The following is a 19713-nucleotide window of genomic DNA, read 5'->3' as shown; positions in this document are numbered from 1 at the left end:
TGTTCTCTGGACCTTCAAGACGCTTATGCGCACATACCAATTTCCACACACCATCGCAAATATCTACGATTCGTACTGGGAAAGAATCATTACTAGTACCGAGTCCTGCCATTCAGACTGGCCTCTGCTCCTCGAGTGTTTACGAAATGCCTAGCAGTAGTGGCTGCACATTTAAGAAAAAACAGCATTCATGTTTTTCCATACCTAGACGATTGGCTAATCAGAAGTCCGTCCAGGCAGGGAGCTCTCTCTGCCTTGAAAACCACAATAACACTTTTGCACCTTCTGGGATTTCTCATCAATTATTCAAAATCCCATGTCGAGCCGTCTCAACTCTTCACATTCATTGGAGCAGACCTCGACACCACAGTGGTGAAAGCTTCCCTTCCAAGTGACTGTGCAGATAATTTGGCACAACTGGCAAACATTATGATTCATCACCAGTTCGCTTCCACCCATCAAATTCTAGTACTAGGACACATGGCCTCAACAGTACATGTCACTCCTATGGCAAAGTTAGCCATGAGAAGAACTCAATGGACTTTGAAATCTCAATGGCTACAAGCTTTCCAACCACTGTTGTACACAATTCAAATCACCAACCAGTTACGTCTGTCGCTCCACTGGAGGACAAATCAAACAGCGCTGAAAGCTGGTCTCCCATTCCAACTGGCAAATCCACAAGTCATCCTAACTACAGATGCCTCCAACCTGGGATGGGGTGCTCACGTCAACAACCTTCAAACACAAGGGACGTAGACTACGCTCGAAAAACAGTATCAGATAAACTTCTTGGAACTTCGAGCGATGAGATATGCCTTCAAAGACTGCCTCTCAAACAAGACTGTACTGTTACAAACAGACAACGCAGTGGCAATGTGGTATATAAACAAACAGGGAGGCACAGGGTCTTATCTGCTCTGCCAGGAAGCAGTACAGATTTGGGCTTGGGCTCTAGAGCATTCCATACATCTTCGAGCAACTTTTCTGGCGGGCATCAAGAACATCCTAGCGGACGATCTCAGTCGACCTTCAATCCCCACGAATGGTCACTGGACCCACGTGTAGCGAGCAAAATCTTTCAACACTGGGGTCGCCCAACCATAGACCTCTTTGCGTCCACTTTGAATCACAAGGTGGAAAGGTTCTGCTCCCTCCAAGGACGTCTGTAAACAGTCCCCAGGGACGCATTTGCTCGCCCCTGGAATACAGGTCTTCTATATGCGTATCCTCCAATTCCGCTCATAGCGAACTCTCGTGAAGCTACAACAGGACAGAGGGACAATGATCCTCATAGTCCCGTACTGGCCTTGACAAGTATGGTTTCCCATACTCCTCGACCTCTCGATCTCACAACCAATCTGCCTGGGTACAGAACCCACTCTCATAACTCAGAATCAGGGCAAGTTGCGTCATCCCAACCTGACAACTCTCGCCCTAACAGCTTGGATGTTGAAAGCTTAATTCTGCAACCGCTTAATCTTTCAACACAAGTCTCTCAAGTTCTAGTAGCTTCACGAAAGCCTTCCACACGTAAATCCTACCACTTTAAGTGGACTAGATTTATAAACTGGTGCACACAAAAGGGTATAGAACCTTTCTCCTGCCCCACTTCTTCTTTATTAGATTACCTATACCACCTGTCAGATTATGGTCTCCAGTCATCCTCTGTAAGGGTACACCTAAGCACCATAGCGGCATACCATAAGGGAATAGGGGATGCACCAATAACAGCACAACCCCTAGTAAGTAGGTTCATGAGAGGCTTACTTCACCTCAAACCTCCCAATCGACCACTGGTCACTGAGTGGGACCTGAATTTAGTACTGACAAGGCTCAGTTGCTCACCATTCGAGCCTCTACACTCTTGTGAAGAAAAATTCCTTACATGGAAAGTGCTTTTCTTAGTAGCCATTACATCGGCTAGAAGGGTCAGTGAGTTGCAAGCTCTCGTCACACTCACCCTACACAAGGTTCCTGCATGACAGAGTAGTCCTTCGCACTCATCCCAAATTCTTACCAAAAGTGATAACAGACTTTCATATAAATCAGTCAATAGTCTTGCCTACTTTCTTCCCAAGACCTCACTCTCACCAGGGGGAGAGAGAGTCTTACACACCTTGGACTGTAAACGTGCACTAGCTTTTTACCTGAACCGCAAGGCGGTCCATAGGAAATCCACCCAGCTCTTTGTTTCTTTCGATAAAAATAAACCAGGAGTTGCAGTAGGAAAACAGACTCTCTCCAGCTGGCTAGCAGACTGTATTGAATTCTGTTATAAAAAAGCAAACATTCCTCTCCAGGGGCGAGTAAAAGCACATTCAGTACGGGCTATGTCCACATCAGTAGCACACTATCGTTCAGTGCCAATTCTGGACATATGTAAAGCTGTAACATGGAGTTCCCTTCACACCTTTGCAGCTCATTGTCTGGACAAAGAAGGATGACAAGATTCAACCTTTGGACAATCTGTCTTAAAGAACTTATTTCCAGTATAACTCCAACTCCTTCTACATCCAACCTGCTGTGATTTCAGGCTGCCTCATTTTTTCCAGCAGTACACCAGTTGTTGTGCTTGTTGCACAAGTTGTATGCTGTTGGTATAATATAAGAATGACTCAGCCTGTAGCTTGCTAATCACCCATATGTGAGGACTATCATCCTGCTTGTCCTGGGATAAAGCAAAATTGCTTACCTTGTAATAGGTGTTATCCCAGGACAGGAGGATGTAGTCCTCACAGAACCCACCCACCTCCCTGCAGAGTTGGGCCCGATACGTTTTATTATTTTATTTTTTTAGCTCACGCATATTGCTACAAACAAGACTGAAGGGAGACCTCTGTGGCTGAGAATATCATGGCATGCTCAGTAGGCCCACAGTGCCAGCCAAAAGTTTTTAGAAACTCTTGACAAAAGTTTTCCGTACAGGGCTCCATCTAATAATGTCTGGGTTAACACCCATTACAAGGTAAGCAATTTTGCTTTCCCTAGCATGTAGCTATTTATTTATTTGTTTATTTACGAGTTTTTATATACCGATGCTCATGAAAATCATATCGCGTCGGTTTACATATAACTGTAGTTGGAAGTACAATAAACAAGGGGACTTTAACCTGGAGAAACAACTAGTGAGAGTCACAAACAAGGATAGAGGTGGAGAAAGAGTAATAACATTAATAACATTAAGGTAACAGCAACGATAACTGTGTTAAATAATGTGGTGAGGTGTAAAGAGTCTTATGGCGTGCTTCAGTTCTTCAGGGAAACGCTTGGCTGAAGAGCCAAGTCTTAAGCTTTTTCTTGAATGTCTTTTGGCAGGTTTCTAGGCGCAGGTCCGGTGGTAGAGAATTCCATTGTGTGGGCCCTGCTGTGGAGAGGGCGCGTTTTCTGAGTGCAATCTTGGCAGGAGGAGCATGGAGTGTGCCTTTGTGTGCTGATCTTATAGGTCTGGCAGACATGTGTAGTCGAAGCGGGAAGATTAGCTAGATGGACTCGGGACCAATGGGTTATGCTCTCCTGCCAGCAGATGGAGACAGAGCCAGATTTCAAAGCTGACTTCATCCTGCATAGTATTCTCCGCCTCCAGCAGATGGTGGATGTTCCTCTCCCTATGGGGATTGCTGTACTTTTTGGAAGGATAAATTCAACTTTCTAAATTGGAGAAAATTGAGCCTCGCTCTCCTGCGGTGATACCTAAAGGTCCTCCCCCAGTTGAGAATTCCTGAGGCGATTTCAGAGATCCCTTAGAGGCTTGCCTTGTTCCGGTAGCTGGTTCCCGGTGTGGACTTGATGCTTGTGCAGCTGAAAGGCAGCGGTTGCAGGAAGCAGAGCACAGTGGTGACGGCCAAAGCCCTCTCCCCCCACAGCCAGAGACCGTCTCTGTACTCAGCTGGTAAGCACTGAGCCCAGGTAAGCTAAAAATAAATAAATAAAATAAAATCTACCTCCCTGTCAGAAACAATTTAGAGGGGCTTTGGTAAGTCTTCCTCAGGTCTCCGTGCTCGGCACGCCGTACCAACATAGTTCCCAATCCCATTGGGGTAAGCAGAAGTGGGCTTCTGAGCGAGTTGAGCAGCCCCGTTTGGGCTTGGTTGGCACACTGCGTGGTAGGCTGTGGCAGTGCCATCTTGTGCGCACTTTTTTTGTGCGAGCCATATTGCCTTCCATAAGACATTGATGCTCGCAGTGTGTCTGCTCTGCGCACTCGCATGCTTAACGGGCGTGTACCTATGCGCACAAGCTGGTAAGCACAGGAGGTAAGAAAAAAAACAGCCACAAGGCTGTGCTTGCGCCTCGCGCCACACCTAGGCGCTCAAAATCCTCGCACATAAAATTTTAAGTGTGAGCTAATAGAACATACAGTTACCCCCGCCAATGGCTGTGACAGCCAAGAAACATAAGTGCCTTTCTCTGTGCGCTTCACAGTCTGACCTGGATTCCAACTTATGTCAGCACTGTGAGGAAGCCCAAGGAGAGTTGGCCTCCCGTACTTTTGCTAAGTCCAGCTCCTCCCATTCAGAGGATGGGTTAGCCACAGCCTTAACTGGAAGTACTCCGGATCTGAGTTCTTCCTTGACTGGGTCATACATGGGAGAGGGAAATTCAGCGGCACCTACCCCAGTACTTCCTGGGCTGGGCATGGACCAGGCTGCCTTCTTTTGGGTGGAGTTTTTCCAGGGTCTACAAGCTTTCGTACAGGTACAGTCTATTACCTCACTTGCCCCTGTCCAGACGGAACCTCAGCTGGTAAGCTCTCCCTCTCCCAGTCCTGTCGGCAGACTTCGAGGCATGCCTCGCCTTACCAAGGCTCAGATGAAGAGGACGATCTGGGCCCCTTGGAAGAAGGGGAAATTCCCCCTAAGTTGGAACTGTATCAAACCATATTGCGGTTCTTTCATAGAGACGAATTGCTGGCCTTGATTTCCCAGACCCTAGGACCGATTCTATGACAGAACCAAAGAAGAATCCCATTTTGATCTCCCTACAGAAAGCTTCTTGCTACTTTACAGTACCGAAGCCATCCAGGAGTTGATTGACCTGGAATGGGATGCTTTGGAAGCAAGTTTTAAAGGGGGATGAGCATTAGAAGCTTTATACCATTGGATCTGACTGTGAGAGAGTAATTTCCTTTCTCAGTTGTCTGTAAACCGACATGATGTTTTTTTTTTACGAATGCCGGTATATAAAAGTTATAAATAAATAAAATAAATAAATAAATTTGCGTTTCCCTAAAGTGGATGCACTGGTTTGTGCCGTCTCTAAATGAAGAACTATCTCAGTGGAGAGGGGGGCCTTGTCTTGCTGGGAGCCTTTCCTCCAGGTGACTCAAGGGCGATACAGCTGTGTACTGTTCCTTCTTTTTTACCGAAGGTGGTCACTGACTTTCACTTGAATCAGTCCATCTCCCTGCCGTCTCTGGACAGAGAGAGAGATGTAGAGGAGCATCTTCTGTTGTGACCCTTGGATGTCAAGTGACATATCATCTGGTATATGGAGGTTAATGAGACTTTATAGAAAACTGATCACCTGCTTGTTCTTCACGGTGGTACTAAACAGGGAGAACTAGCCTCGTGGGCTACAATTTTTATTTATTTATTTATTTAAAAGTCTTATATACCGCAACAATGGGTAGGTAAACCATCCGTCTAGGCGGTTCACATATTTGAACATACATAATTTAGTCACATTTTAAAACATACTTACATAATTACAATACTTGGTACATAACAAGTTTTAACAGATTGAAGCTATAAGTTGTGTAAAGATTTTAATATAAATTATATGCACTGGAGAAAAGATGAGTTTTTAATAACTTCTTAAATTCTGAGCGATTGGCTGTCAGTCCCGCTGGGTTAAGGAGGTAGTCATGGAGGCATGCGTTGATGCTGGCAAGCCTTTACCTAGTCAGGTTAGGGCTGATTCCAGTAGGGCTCAGGCAGTGTCATGGGGGGAAGTTAGCGTGCTGTCTTCCATTGACATTTGCTGAGTGGCAACGACCTCCTTGCACATCTTATCCATGTTTTATCGTCTGGATATACAGGCCCAGGAGGGCACAGCCTTTGCACGTGCAGTTTTGATTGGACCACGGGCAGCCTCCTGCTCTGTTCGGGAGTAGCTTGGGTACATCTCACTTGTTCTGGATTCATCTTACTGAACACTAAGAAATAAGAAATTACTGCTTACCTGATAATTTCCTTTTCTTTAGGACAGTCAGATGAATCCAGCTTCCCTGCCTTGGCTGCCAAATGTTTCTAGTATGGTGGTCCTGTGGGACTACATATTACAGGGATTACCGGTAAGTGTTAGTCCAGTCCCTAGACTGTTGTTCCATTCTTATCTGAGATCAGTGTTACCTGTTAGCAGAGTATTGAAATGGTAATCTGTTTTTAATCAAGTCTTTTGCTAATCTGTCCACAGTTGCTTTTGAAGAGAATTCTGGCAGGCTGATGTCACTGCAGGGGTGTATATATATTGTGACGTCAGTTTGCCCCATCTCCATCTGCTGGTAGAGGTGCTTAACCCACTTGTTCTGCATTCATCTGACTGTCCTAAAGAAAAGGAAATTATCAGGTAAGTAGTAATTTCTCATTTGTGTGCTTAAATGGCTGTGTTAAAATCAGCCGGGGCTGTGCACACCAAAATACATACTTTATCCAGTTTCATGTGTACTTTCGTGCACATTGGAAAGAAGCATTCCAGAGGGTGACTTGGGGGTGAAATTGAGAATTACGTGCATACTGCTTGTGCGTTTAAGTTAACCTGCACAAGTTTTGCCCTGCAAAGAACCAGTGGAACTTAGTATGAGGTAATTTGTGTGTGTACTGGGCCAATTTCTCGAGCACTTTTAAAGCAAACTTACACGCGTTTGTTTTGAAAATGCAGGTACAAGTTACATGCAGATTTTAGCCCTACCTGTGTAGTTACAAAATTACCCTCGTTCGGTTTTGTCATATAACTACATGGTGTGTTTGGGTTTTTGTTTTTGGTATAGGTGAACTGGATGATCACTTGATGCCAGTGGGTAAAGAAACCGTAAAGTATGAGGAGGAACTTGATTTGCATGATGAGGAAGAAACCAGCGTGCCTGGGAGACCAGGTTCCTCCAAACGAAGACAGTGCTACACCAAAGCGGTTAGTATCCTAAAATAGCTGAGCAATATTCTTCTTGCATGTCATTCCGCTTTGTCATATGACTGTAGGCTGGGTAAAGACTTCATAGTCCCTAAAAGATTCCAGATTGCTTTGGAGTTATTGTAGTACTTCGTTTCAGTTCTCTACTCTTAGTCCCTCTCGTTCCCGGCCCTTCTCTTCTCCCCTTTTCTTGCCTGCTCCCCTCGCCCCACCCCCCGTTAAATGTCATTTTCCTTTCTTTGAGTTAATTGTAAACCGGCGTGATGTGTTCTACGAATGTCGGTATATTAAAAGTTCATAAATAAATAAATAGTAACCATCACAAGCATTGTGCCATTGAATAGATCAGACTAATACAGTGTTCTTTTAGCTGCTGCTTCATTTTCTCTTATGAAAATTTCATGCCCAAGTATGTTTGATACCCAAAATAACACTTTTACGACATGTTGGTTCTTCCAGGCTTTACTTATTTATTCCTGTAGATTATGTAACTGGCTGCTGTAGTGCCTTTGTCACTGTGGTCTGCATCTCTCCCTAGATTCCGGAATGCTTGCGGGCTAGCTATCCCAAGCCTGATCAGCCCTGTTTCCTGTATGTAATAGGAATGGTGTTAAGTACTCCTCTGCCTGACGAGCTTAACTTCAGAAGACGGAAATTGTATCCTCCCGAAGACTCCACCAGATGCTTTGGAATCTTGACAGCCAAACCCATACCTCAGGTACCTTGCTGTCCGGTCATTCCACCCGTTTTGGCTTTATTGCAGCATCACTGAGAGAAAAAGTCTAACACTGACTGAGGTAGTGGTTTATAAACTCACTTAACAAGGAGTATTATTACTTAATTTATTTATGTAAAAAGATTTATTGCTTTATGCTTCAGAGTCCTAGGCAGGGTAGTCTCTAACAGACATAAAATAATTGAAACTTCCATAAACAGACACAAACAGGGCAATACATCTTATAAAATTAATAAACTAAAAGTAAATCAGTGATTATGAAAAAGCCATGTTTGGAGAGCAACAAGAGGATCGAGCATCCAAGAGAAGGATTCTAAGTAACAAGGTTATGTTATTGAGATAAATGTTGCCTTTAAAAAAAAAAAATGTTAAAGCCCATTTTAAAATCCTTTGAATCAACTGTAAGATGTAGGTCTTCAGGAAGGGAGTTCCATAACAAAGAGCTGGCAACTGAATCAATCAAGTATTTCAGAATGGTGAGCCAATTTTGGTGATGGAACTTCTTTAAAAAACAAAAAAAAAAACAAAAAACCCAACCAAAACACTGGTTTGCTGATCTTGAGGTCTTATAAATACATACAATGGCATTAATCCAAGGTAAGGTGTTATGAAGAAGCATTTTGTGGATAAGCATAGCAAGTTTATAATTTACACGCCATTGGCTTGGTAGGCAGTGTTACGTGCATGCTAAAACTTGTCAAAATACAGGCAGCAGAATTTGGTACAATTTATAAGGCTCTGAGTTCAAGAGGCAGGGAGATCTACAAATAGAGATTACAGTAGTCTAAAGAGGGAAAAAGCAATGCTTACAAGGTGGTTCTAAAAGGGGAGGCTTCTTAATCAAAATTTGGAAAAGGCTGACTTTATCAGATATTTAATATAGCTATTCATTGATACATCTTGATCTAATAATACACCCAGATTACACAATTGCATTTTAATCGGTAATTGCATGCCATCAAAATTGAAAAATGAAGGAATATCTACAGAGTAATGCCTACTTGGTTTCAGGATTTTGGTTTTTACTAACATTGCAAGCCAATCTATTGTTTAAAAGCCAAAGCTTGATTGCTGACATTTATAAATTTGAAGGAGCTAAACTATAATGTAAAAGGGACAAAGAACTGAATATCATCCACACATAATTTATAACTAACACTAAGCCCAGCAAGCAGTCTATATAATGGAGTCAAATTAATAGAGCTGTGGATATAGCTGAGTCTTGTGGAACACCCTTTGTTACGCTTGGGCTCCGGACAGGAGTCGTGCACACCACCCAGCAGGGTGGCTCCAGGTGGAGAGAGACAGGAAGCTCGAACAGAGTCAGGTACCAGGCTGGGTCAGGGCAGGCAGCAAGAATCAGAGTCTGGGTTCAGGCTGGGTCAGGGCAGGCGGCAAGTGGCAGTGTCTAAGTACAGGCTGGGTCAGGGCAGGCGGCAAGTGGCAGTGTCAAGTACAGGCTGGGTCAGGGCAGGCGGCAGTCAGCAGTGTCTGGGTCCAGGCTGGGTCAGGGCACAGTAAGCAGGGCAGGCAGGTCAGAAGGCCCGTAGGCCACACACACACACACGGAAGGCCCGTAGGCCACACACCAATAGCGGGGCAAGGCAGGTCAGAAGGCCCGTAGGCCACACACACACACACGGAAGGCCCGTAGGCCACACACCAATAGCGGGGCAAGGCAGGTCAGAAGGCCCGTAGGCCACACACACACACACGGAAGGCCCGTAGGCCACACACCAATAGCGGGGCAAGGCAGGTCAGAAGGCCCGTAGGCCACACACACACACACGGAAGGCCCGTAGGCCACACACCAATAGCGGGGCAAGGCAGGTCAGAAGGCCCGTAGGCCACACACACACACACGGAAGGCCCGTAGGCCAGGTATGGAAATCAAGGAAGAAGGCCAAAAGGCCGCACAAGGCAAGGCAAGGAAAGGAAAGGCCCGAAGGCCACGCAAGGCAAGGCAAGGCAAGGATAGGCCCGAAGGCCGCGCAAGGCAAGGCAAGGATAGGCCCGAAGGCCGCGCAAGGCAAGGCAAGGCAAGGATAGGCCCGAAGGCCACGCAAGGCAAGGCAAGGCAAGGCAAGGAAAGGCCCGAAGGCCACGCAAGGCAAGGCAAGGATAGGCCCGAAGGCCGCGCAAGGCAAGGCAAGGCAAGGCAAGGATAGGCCCGAAGGCCGCGCAAGGCAAGGCAAGGATAGGCCCGAAGGCCGCGCAAGGCAAGGCAAGGCAAGGATAGGCCCGAAGGCCGCGCAAGGCAAGGCAAGGATAGGCCCGAAGGCAAGGCAAGGCAAGGATAGGCCCGAAGGCCGCGCAAGGCAGGCTAGAGCAGGGAGCCCAGGAGAGCTCGATGCCGAAGCACCGAGGCAACTGTCAGGCAGGGTTAAGAGGGCACACCCAGAGCATAGAGTGGACATAGGAGATGGACTGGGCCTGTCAGGAAAGCCAGCACTAGAGGGACCCCTGGTGGTGAGGCGGTAGCACAGCAGCCACAGCCGTAACAGTACCCCCCCCTCAAGGCCTCCCCCTCCTCCTGGATCCCATCTGTGCAGGAGGTAATCAAGAAGAACGGGAGACCACTCCGGGGGTGATGCGGCAGGGTCAACTCCTTCCCGAGGAAATAAGGCAGTCCATAACCCCACCTGGGGTGATAAGGCAGACACAACCCCAACTTGGGGCAGAAAAATAGTCCATAACCCCTCCTGGGACAAGGCGGCAGGGTTAGACCCCTCCTGGGGTAGCAGAGGCGGTGCAGATTTCCATAACCCCTCCTGGGGTGACAAGGGGAACACAAACCCCACCTGGGGCAGAGAAATAGTCCGTAACCCTTCTTGAGGCGATAGTAGGACCGGTCCGGACCCTTCCAAGGTCGGCATTAAGACGGGTACAGACCCCTCCAGGGGCGGCAGCTGGGCCAGTACAGCAGGCTCGGATCCTACTCGGGCAATTGTAGCAGGCTCGGACCCCTCTCGGGGCGTTGTAGCAGGCTCGGACCCCTCTCGGGGCGATGAAGCAGGCTCGGACCCCTCTCGGGGCATTGTAGCAGGCTCGGACCCCTCTCGGGGCGTTGTAGCAGGCTCGGACCCCTCTCGGGGCGATGAAGCAGGCTCGGACCCCTCTCGGGGCGTTGTAGCAGGCTCGGACCCCTCTCGGGGCGATGAAGCAGGCTCGGACCCCTCTCGGGGCGTTGTAGCAGGCTCGGACCCCTCTCGGGGCGTTGTAGCAGGCTCGGACCCCTCTCGGGGCGATGAAGCAGGCTCGGACCCCTCTCGGGGCGATGAAGCAGGCTCGGACCCCTCTCGGGGCATTGTAGCAGGCTCGGACCCCTCTCGGGGGCGTTGTAGCAGGCTCGGACCCCTCTCGGGGCGATGAAGCAGGCTCGGACCCCTCTCGGGGCATTGTAGCAGGCTCGGACCCCTCTCGGGGCGATGAAGCAGGCTCGGACCCCTCTCGGGGCGATGAAGCAGGCTCGGACCCCTCTCGGGGCGTTGTAACAGGCTCGGACCCCTCTCGGGGCGATGAAGCAGGCTCGGACCCCTCTCGGAGCGATGAAGCAGGCTCGAACCCCTCTCGGGGCGTTGTAGCAGGCTCGGACCCCTCTCGGGGCGATGAAGCAGGCTCGGACCCCTCTCGGGGCGTCAGCAGGACCGGTATGGACCCCTCCAGGGGTGGCAGCAGGACCGGTATGGACCCCTCCCGGGGTGGCAGCAGGGCCAGTTCAGCAGACTCCGATGGCTGACTCAGGAAGTCTGTCAGTAGGACTGGTTCGGACCCCTCTGAAGACGGCAGCAGGGCCGGTTCGGCAGGCTCAGATGGCAGAGGTAGAAAGTCTGTCAGCAGGGCTGGTGCGGACCCCTCCGAGGACGGCAGCAGGGCCGGTTCAGCAGACTCAGGCTCTTCTCGGGGTAGTGCAGCAGGTTCAGATGGCAGAGTAGCATGGTTAAAGGTGGTGTGCATGGAAGACACAGATTGTACTGCCGTGGGCTTGATACCTCGAGCCAAAGTCTGATGCTCCTGATTTTGTTTCTGGAGGAGCAGTTTAGAGAAGGCACAGGCAGTTCTAGGACGTCTAGGGAAGGTGCTCGTTAGTGTCCACTTGGCAGCTGTGGGAAGCTGAGCCCTGCTAGAGTTAATCAGCTCTCTCCGTTGTAGAGAAACCTGTTCCCGAGGCTCTAGCACTGGTCTCACAGAAGCCTTCTTGGCCAGGTAAGTCCTGGGTTTTTCTACCCACAAACTGCCAGCAAAAATGTCTGTTTTAGTCGAGCCAGAAACAGAAAACTGGTTAGGAGAGCTGATAGCTTTTTCTAATTGCACAGCTGGTCCTAGAGCAGAACAACAGGGGCAGGGTTTGCCTGGAGGTAACAAACACGGGAGACAGGAGCATTTCCACCACCCTGGTTTAGGAGCCAGACAGTTCAAACACTCCTGATAGACAGAGACATTTTTCTTGTTGCAGTTATTGCATGACCAGTGTTCCTGACCAACAAGTTCACAGGCAAGACAGTTCTGATAGCTTGGATAATTCAAAGTCTGACAGGAATGGCAGGTATAAAACTTTAAAGAAGGAGGCATCTTGAATTAGTGAAAAGTTGACTCACCGGCAGGACACAGACCTATCTCTTCCCCTGGAAAATGTGATGGCTTCGGCATACTGTTACGCTTGGGCTCCGGACAGGAGTCGTGCACACCACCCAGCAGGGTGGCTCCAGGTGGAGAGAGACAGGAAGCTCGAACAGAGTCAGGTACCAGGCTGGGTCAGGGCAGGCAGCAAGAATCAGAGTCTGGGTTCAGGCTGGGTCAGGGCAGGCGGCAAGTGGCAGTGTCTAAGTACAGGCTGGGTCAGGGCAGGCGGCAAGTGGCAGTGTCAAGTACAGGCTGGGTCAGGGCAGGCGGCAGTCAGCAGTGTCTGGGTCCAGGCTGGGTCAGGGCACAGTAAGCAGGGCAGGCAGGTCAGAAGGCCCGTAGGCCACACACACACACACACGGAAGGCCCGTAGGCCACACACCAATAGCGGGGCAAGGCAGGTCAGAAGGCCCGTAGGCCACACACACACACACGGAAGGCCCGTAGGCCACACACCAATAGCGGGGCAAGGCAGGTCAGAAGGCCCGTAGGCCACACACACACACACGGAAGGCCCGTAGGCCACACACCAATAGCGGGGCAAGGCAGGTCAGAAGGCCCGTAGGCCACACACACACACACGGAAGGCCCGTAGGCCACACACCAATAGCGGGGCAAGGCAGGTCAGAAGGCCCGTAGGCCACACACACACACACGGAAGGCCCGTAGGCCAGGTATGGAAATCAAGGAAGAAGGCCAAAAGGCCGCACAAGGCAAGGCAAGGAAAGGAAAGGCCCGAAGGCCACGCAAGGCAAGGCAAGGCAAGGATAGGCCCGAAGGCCACGCAAGGCAAGGCAAGGATAGGCCCGAAGGCCGCGCAAGGCAAGGCAAGGCAAGGATAGGCCCGAAGGCCACGCAAGGCAAGGCAAGGAAAGGAAAGGCCCGAAGGCCACGCAAGGCAAGGCAAGGCAAGGATAGGCCCGAAGGCCGCGCAAGGCAAGGCAAGGCAAGGATAGGCCCGAAGGCCGCGCAAGGCAAGGCAAGGATAGGCCCGAAGGCCACGCAAGGCAAGGCAAGGATAGGCCCGAAGGCCGCGCAAGGCAAGGCAAGGCAAGGATAGGCCCGAAGGCCACGCAAGGCAAGGCAAGGCAAGGATAGGCCCGAAGGCCGCGCAAGGCAGGCTAGAGCAGGGAGCCCAGGAGAGCTCGATGCCGAAGCACCGAGGCAACTGTCAGGCAGGGTTAAGAGGGCACACCCAGAGCATAGAGTGGACATAGGAGATGGACTGGGCCTGTCAGGAAAGCCAGCACTAGAGGGACCCCTGGTGGTGAGGCGGTAGCACAGCAGCCACAGCCGTAACACCCTTGGAATGGAGTGTGATTTGAAGGCGGTAGTAATGATTTTTTTTTCCATTTAAAGTTTATTCCAACCACTGCAGTATACAGTGCAAATAACCAAGCATCAAACATATGAAAACAAAATAAACCATATACTCAGATAATAAATACATCCATGTATCAGCAATAAAGGTATGTAATATAAACCCCAATCCCCAGCATAATACATACAGCCAAGATAAACACCAGGGCAGATGCCGTATCTCACTCCTTTGATCCTGTGGACACTATACAGTCAAGTCACAGATATTAGATTCAGCTAAGATCCTTACCACACTCACTTTTTCTGTTCCACCTAGCAAACCTGTGGTACTCACATGGCTACAAGAAAAAGTCCTTCAGTGGGGCCATGATTGCAAATTGGGGGGACATCAGAGCATTCAAAAAATTACCAAATCTAATCTCTTGTCAATTCTGGTGTTCTCAGATGATCCAAGACATTGAAGCATATGTGGAGTAATGCCCCAACTGTGCCCATAACAAATCTTTCCTTAAATGTCCTTGGGGTCTTCTCCAGCCACTCCCAGTTCCAGAGCAACCATGGACTCATGTCTCCACTGACTTTTATTACTGAGCTTCCCCCATATGTGAGGGCATCATTGTCATCTGGGTTGTAGTGGACCATTTTTCCAAGATGTCGCACTTCATTCCCTTGCAGTCTCTACTATCAGCTGCAAATCTGGCACTCCTCTCTTTTAGGGAAATTTTCTGACTGCATGAGCAATGAGGACGCATTGTAAATGACCCAGGGCCACAGTTCATATCAAGATTTTGGAAAAATCTCTCTGCGCCCAACTCCAGATCTCCCTCAATTATTCATCTGCCTACTATTCCCAAAGGACTCACCAAAAGAACCAATCAAACCCTGAAAGCGTTCCTATGAGCATACATTTCAGAACATCAAAATGACTGGGCGCCCTTGCTACCATAGGCTGAATTCTCTTACAACAGTCATTCTCTGGAATCTTCAGGCGCTTTGTCACTTTTCATTGTCCATGGAAAACATCCTAAAATACCTCTCCCCATACCTTTGACCGAAACAGCAGCTGATCAAACCATAAATAATACTGTGGATCTTTGGGAGTAGAGCCAGCACCTCCATAAGGCAGCAGACTCCTCCAAGAGGAACACCGATAAGAATAGACTTCAGGCATCCTCACTAGAATTGGGAATGTTAGTATGGTTAAGCAGCCAAAACGTCCACTTGAAACTCCCATCTACCAAGTTTGCTCCTCGGTTCATTGGTCTGTATCCCATCCTACTACAAATTGGTTCTGTCACATATCAATTAAAGTTGCCTGCCACTCTGCATACACAATGCATTCCACATCTTGCTATTAAAACCAGTGCTTCTCTTGTGGAGGAAAAGACTCCCACCAGTACTATCTGTATCCCCTGTAGATTCCGATATGGATTATGAGGTAGAAGACATCCTAGATGCTAAGAGGGTACAGGGTAAGGTTCACTGCCTCATTTCCTGGAAACAGTAGGGCCCCAAAGAAAACACTTAAGAGCCCGTAAAAAATGTTCAGACTCCTCTGCTGACCAGAAGTTTCCACAGACATTCACCAAAAGCCTGAGGAGCATAGGAAGAGGGCTTAGAGCGGCATTTTTACATTTGGCCAGCCATGCTAGGCACTCTGTTGTGGCCAGCTTCACTCACCCGAATGCCATGCCTCCACCATGCTACCACCCCCTTAGGCGTGGGCACTTTTAACATGTAGCCCTTGAGGCGGGAAATCCCCTTGAGGCGCCTGTTGATGTCACATGATCAGGGGATTTAAACCCCACTTGTACAGCCGACAGATACTTGTCTTCTGCTAGGGTTAGCAGTGCTTGTTGCTCATCATGTTACTGTCCTGTTCCCAGTCCTGTCTCAATCGATGTTCCTTCTGTGTTCCCTGGTCTTTCTCTTCGATTTTCCTGCTTGGTGTCTTCTCAACCCTACTTTGTACTTCTCTGTGGACTGCCTTCTTGTGCTCTGACCAGACTGGCACCAGACTATGCCTCTGCTTGCCACTTGCCTAGACCTCGGAATGGAACTGGACTATGCCTTGCCTTGCTGCCTTGACCTTGGTATGGACCTGGACTTTCTCCTTTGCCTGCTGCTTGCCCAGACCCTGGACTGGACTGCTACCTCAGTCTCTTGTCCACCAGACATGTATGAAGAGGACCGGAAGACTCATCTGCATAGTGCTTCCAGCATCTCCCAGGAGAGGAGTCCAGAGGTCACTGCAAGTGATCCAGTGATTGAATTCCACAGCCCCAGCTTCCAGAAGCCCTGCACCCTTTGCAGTAGAAGAGGACCAGAAGCGCACACCATTAGGCACGCAAATCTCAAACCCTTCAATTCTTTGCGTGAAGATCAATTTAATGGTGGTTAAAGAGGATTGGTAAGTATAGCGTTGGGAAATCTTTGGACTTATAAAGGTTTGGAGAAAGGTGACATAGAATACATTCGTTAGAGTTTGTGAGCTAGAGATAGTTAATTCTAGTGTCTGTCTTTCCCACCCACTCAGCCCTTGAGTTTTAGGCAAGAGACACTTTCTCATTAAAAATCAATCAGGCTCTTATCTAAATCATATTATTGTACAGGCCCTTATTGAAAGTTTAATCATCCCCTTGTAGGACACTAGCTGATTAAATTTGCAGGGGTATTTACTAATTAAAGTACTCTAATTCCAACTCCCTTAGTATCCTAAACTTAACTAGGAACTCAATAAAATTAAGATGAAGGCAACAGTCCAGCAGTAAGAGGGGGGCTTTCCAGTCTTTTGCATTGAGTGTCACATGTATGATTTTTTATCCACCGGTGAGAGATTGTATGTGTGCACTCGGTGAAAAAAGCTCCTGGCTCTCAGGGAACGAGTCCGATCTCTGGAGGCTAGAGTAGCAGACTTGGAGGAGCTGAGGCAGATAGAGAAGTACATTGATGAGACCTTCAGGGACATAGTAGCCAAGTCCCAAATCCAGTCTGGCAGCCCCAGTGCAGCATTGGATCAGAAAGGTCTCCCAGTAGGAGAACATCACCCTGGTGTAGCAGGAAGTGATCCTTTGGCAAGGACCTGCTCTTCAGGTGATGTCCTCTGTGCAAGAGGACAATACAAGTCTCCCAGGGCTACTGCCCAGGAGGGAAGGGTTAGGCCAGCCATCATAGTTGGTGATTCAATTATTAGAAATGTAGATAGCAGGGTGGCTGGTGGACGTGAGGACCACCTGGTAACTTGCCTGCCTGGTGCGAAGGTGGCAGACCTCACACGTGACCTAGATAGGATTATAGGGGAGGAGCCAGCTGTCGTTGTACATGTGGGCACCAAAGACATAGGAAAATGTGGAAGACAGGTTAAACCAGAACAAGGGGGAAAGCTGACAGTCATTCAGCAGTGCATGTTTCGGAGGAATGTATCCTTGAAGGATATTAATGAAACAGGAGAGTTAGGGCTTCCCAACAGAGAGGTTCCAATAAAAGCAAACGTAGTCCATGTGCTGATATGTAAAAAATCACCTGAACTAAAGATTTCCAAATTATCCCTAACAACTGAAAAGCAGGTTAATACAAACAAAAAACACACTTTGAAATGTCTGTATGCCAATGCTAGAAGTCTAAAAAGTAAGATGGGAGAATTAGTGTATAGCAGTAAATGATGAGATTGGCATCACAGAGACCTGATGGAAGGAGGATAACCAATGGGACAGTGCTATATCAGGTTACAAATTATATCACAATGATAGGGAGGATCAACTTAGTGGCGGTGTTCCACTTTATGTCCGGGAGGGTATATAGTCCAACAGGATAAAGATCGAACGTCTGTATATATTCAAATAATAAATAAAAATAAATAAAGATGGACTTTATTTCCCCCCAAACTTCCCTCGTTTTCTATCTCTGTGAATGGTGCTGTCATCATGCTGGTTCCCTTGGGCCTTAACCTTGGGGTCATCTTTGATGCTGCTCTCTCCTTTACACACATCCAAAACCAGGCAAGTAGAATACAGACGGCAATAGTCAGGCAGTGGTCAGGGCAAGCAGAAATCAGTCAAGGTTCAGGCACAAGTCAGTGGCAGGTGGAGTTCAATCAGAGACAAAGTTTTTAGCCGAGGTCAAACCAGAGATCCATCCAAGAAAAACGCAGGGTAGAAAGGCAGGCAGGGAGGCAAGGAATAGCACAAGGTGGAGGAAGACTCTGAAGAATGAAGGCAAGGGACTGAAGATTGACTACAAGAAGACACTGAAGGACAAAGACCCACAAGGAGGTGAAGGAGAACAGAAGACAAGGAACTCAGGAACATGGACCAGCACTAACAAAATGAAGACCAGGAGCATAGGAACAAAGGAGAAACAGGAACATGCAGAAGTAACTCATTCTACTAAACAAGTAGCCAACCTATTGGTGAGGCATCCGTGGAGTGAGACAAGAGGCCTATTAAAGATTGGCAGAGTGATGTCATCAGGAGGGGCTATGGGCTCTTCCTGTCGCGGCCCCTTTAATTCTGACTAGGGCTGCATGTGCTGGTGGGCAGTCCCCTCAGGCTATCGCCTTGGAAGTATCTGTTGCAGCAGGGATCCATTCTACTCAATGATCTGGGTCAATTTTGTCTTACGGTTTGGCCATTGAAAGGCTCTGTTGTTGAAGCTTGGTTGCCTGCCATAATTTCTACCTTACTTTGGGCCAGGAAGTTTTCTTCTTCTGTAGCCTATATTGGGGTTTGGATAAATTTTGAAGCTTGGTGTTCTGAGTGAGCTTCTCAACCTCTCAAGGTGGATATTCCTTTAATTTTGGAACTCTTACAGGATGGATTGTGTAAAGACTTGGCCCTTAACACTTTGAAGGTTCAAGGTGCACTCTCACTTGTTATAGGGGGACGAGTCAGTGGAGGGTCTTTGTCTTCTCATCCCAATGTGTCCTGGTTCTTGAAGAGAGTTAAGCATTTATTCCCCCTGTACGGCTTCCGGTGCCTCTGTGGGACCTTAATTTCGTCCTGGAGTTCTTGTCAGGTCCAACTTTTCGGCTGCTGCTTGCACTTTCCTTGAAGACGGTTTTTCTGCTGGCAATCTGTTCGGCATGTTGGGTTTCCAAACTGCAGACTTTCTTGTCTTGAGCCCTTTCTGCATATGATTCCCAGAGCAGTACAGCTGCGAACTTTGCCTTCATTTTTACAAAAAGTGGTTTTGGAGTTTCATTTGTATCAGTCCATTTCCCTACCTATCCTGGGTAGGACAGGGATGAAAATGAGTATCGTTTTTTATGTTCCTTGGATGTCAAGTGACATTTGCTATGGTACTTGGAGATTACTAAATCTGTTCGGAAGTTTGATTGCCTGTTCTTGCTGCATGGTAGCGATTTAAAAAATAAAAATAAAGGAGCGCCGGCGACATGGGCATCTATAGCCCATTGGGTTAAGGATGTCATTACAACCGCCTGTGTGGCTGCTGAGGTTCCTTTGCTGAAACAGATTAGACCGCATTCCATGAGGGCGCAGGTAGTCTTATGGGCGGAACTTCATTTGTTGTCGTCCGCAAGATTTGCCAAGAGGTGACATGGTCATCCTTGCACACTTTTTCCAAGCATTGCTGCTTGGATGTTTAGACTAAGGCAGTGATGGCCAACCTTTTGCGCTCAGTGTGTCAAAATTCATAAAAAAAAACTAGCATAACTCGGGTGGTGTGTCACTTCTAGAAAAATCCATAATTTTGTGATATTTGTAGCTCTAAATTAATAACAAAAAGTTATAATTTTAATATGTTCTGTATTTATTAATAAAGCAAAAACAAATAATTCTTTACCTTACCTGCTTAGTGAAACACACACACCCCTACCTACCTCCAGGCAGGCTCCCATTCATGTTCACGCCACTCCCGCTCCATCCTCCAGGCAGGCACTCAT

General features: G+C 48.1%; 1 protein-coding gene across 2 annotated transcripts in view; it reads left to right on the top strand.

Moving 5' to 3' along the window:
* The window catches only part of LOC115082247 (endoribonuclease Dicer), a gene marked incomplete at its 3' end in the record, with an annotated part of 129039 nt that overhangs the window by 99860 nt on the left and 9466 nt on the right, over positions 1–19713 (top strand). For both annotated transcript variants that reach the window (XM_029586495.1, XM_029586496.1), the window contains 2 exon segments: positions 6992–7131; positions 7670–7849. In XM_029586495.1, coding sequence (XP_029442355.1) covers positions 6992–7131; positions 7670–7849 — 320 coding nt within the window.

The sequence above is a fragment of the Rhinatrema bivittatum genome, unplaced genomic scaffold, assembly GCF_901001135.1.
Source record: "Rhinatrema bivittatum unplaced genomic scaffold, aRhiBiv1.1, whole genome shotgun sequence".
NCBI classification, from domain to species: Eukaryota; Metazoa; Chordata; class Amphibia; order Gymnophiona; family Rhinatrematidae; genus Rhinatrema; species Rhinatrema bivittatum.
This window is presented reverse-complemented; position numbering and strand designations above follow the sequence as displayed.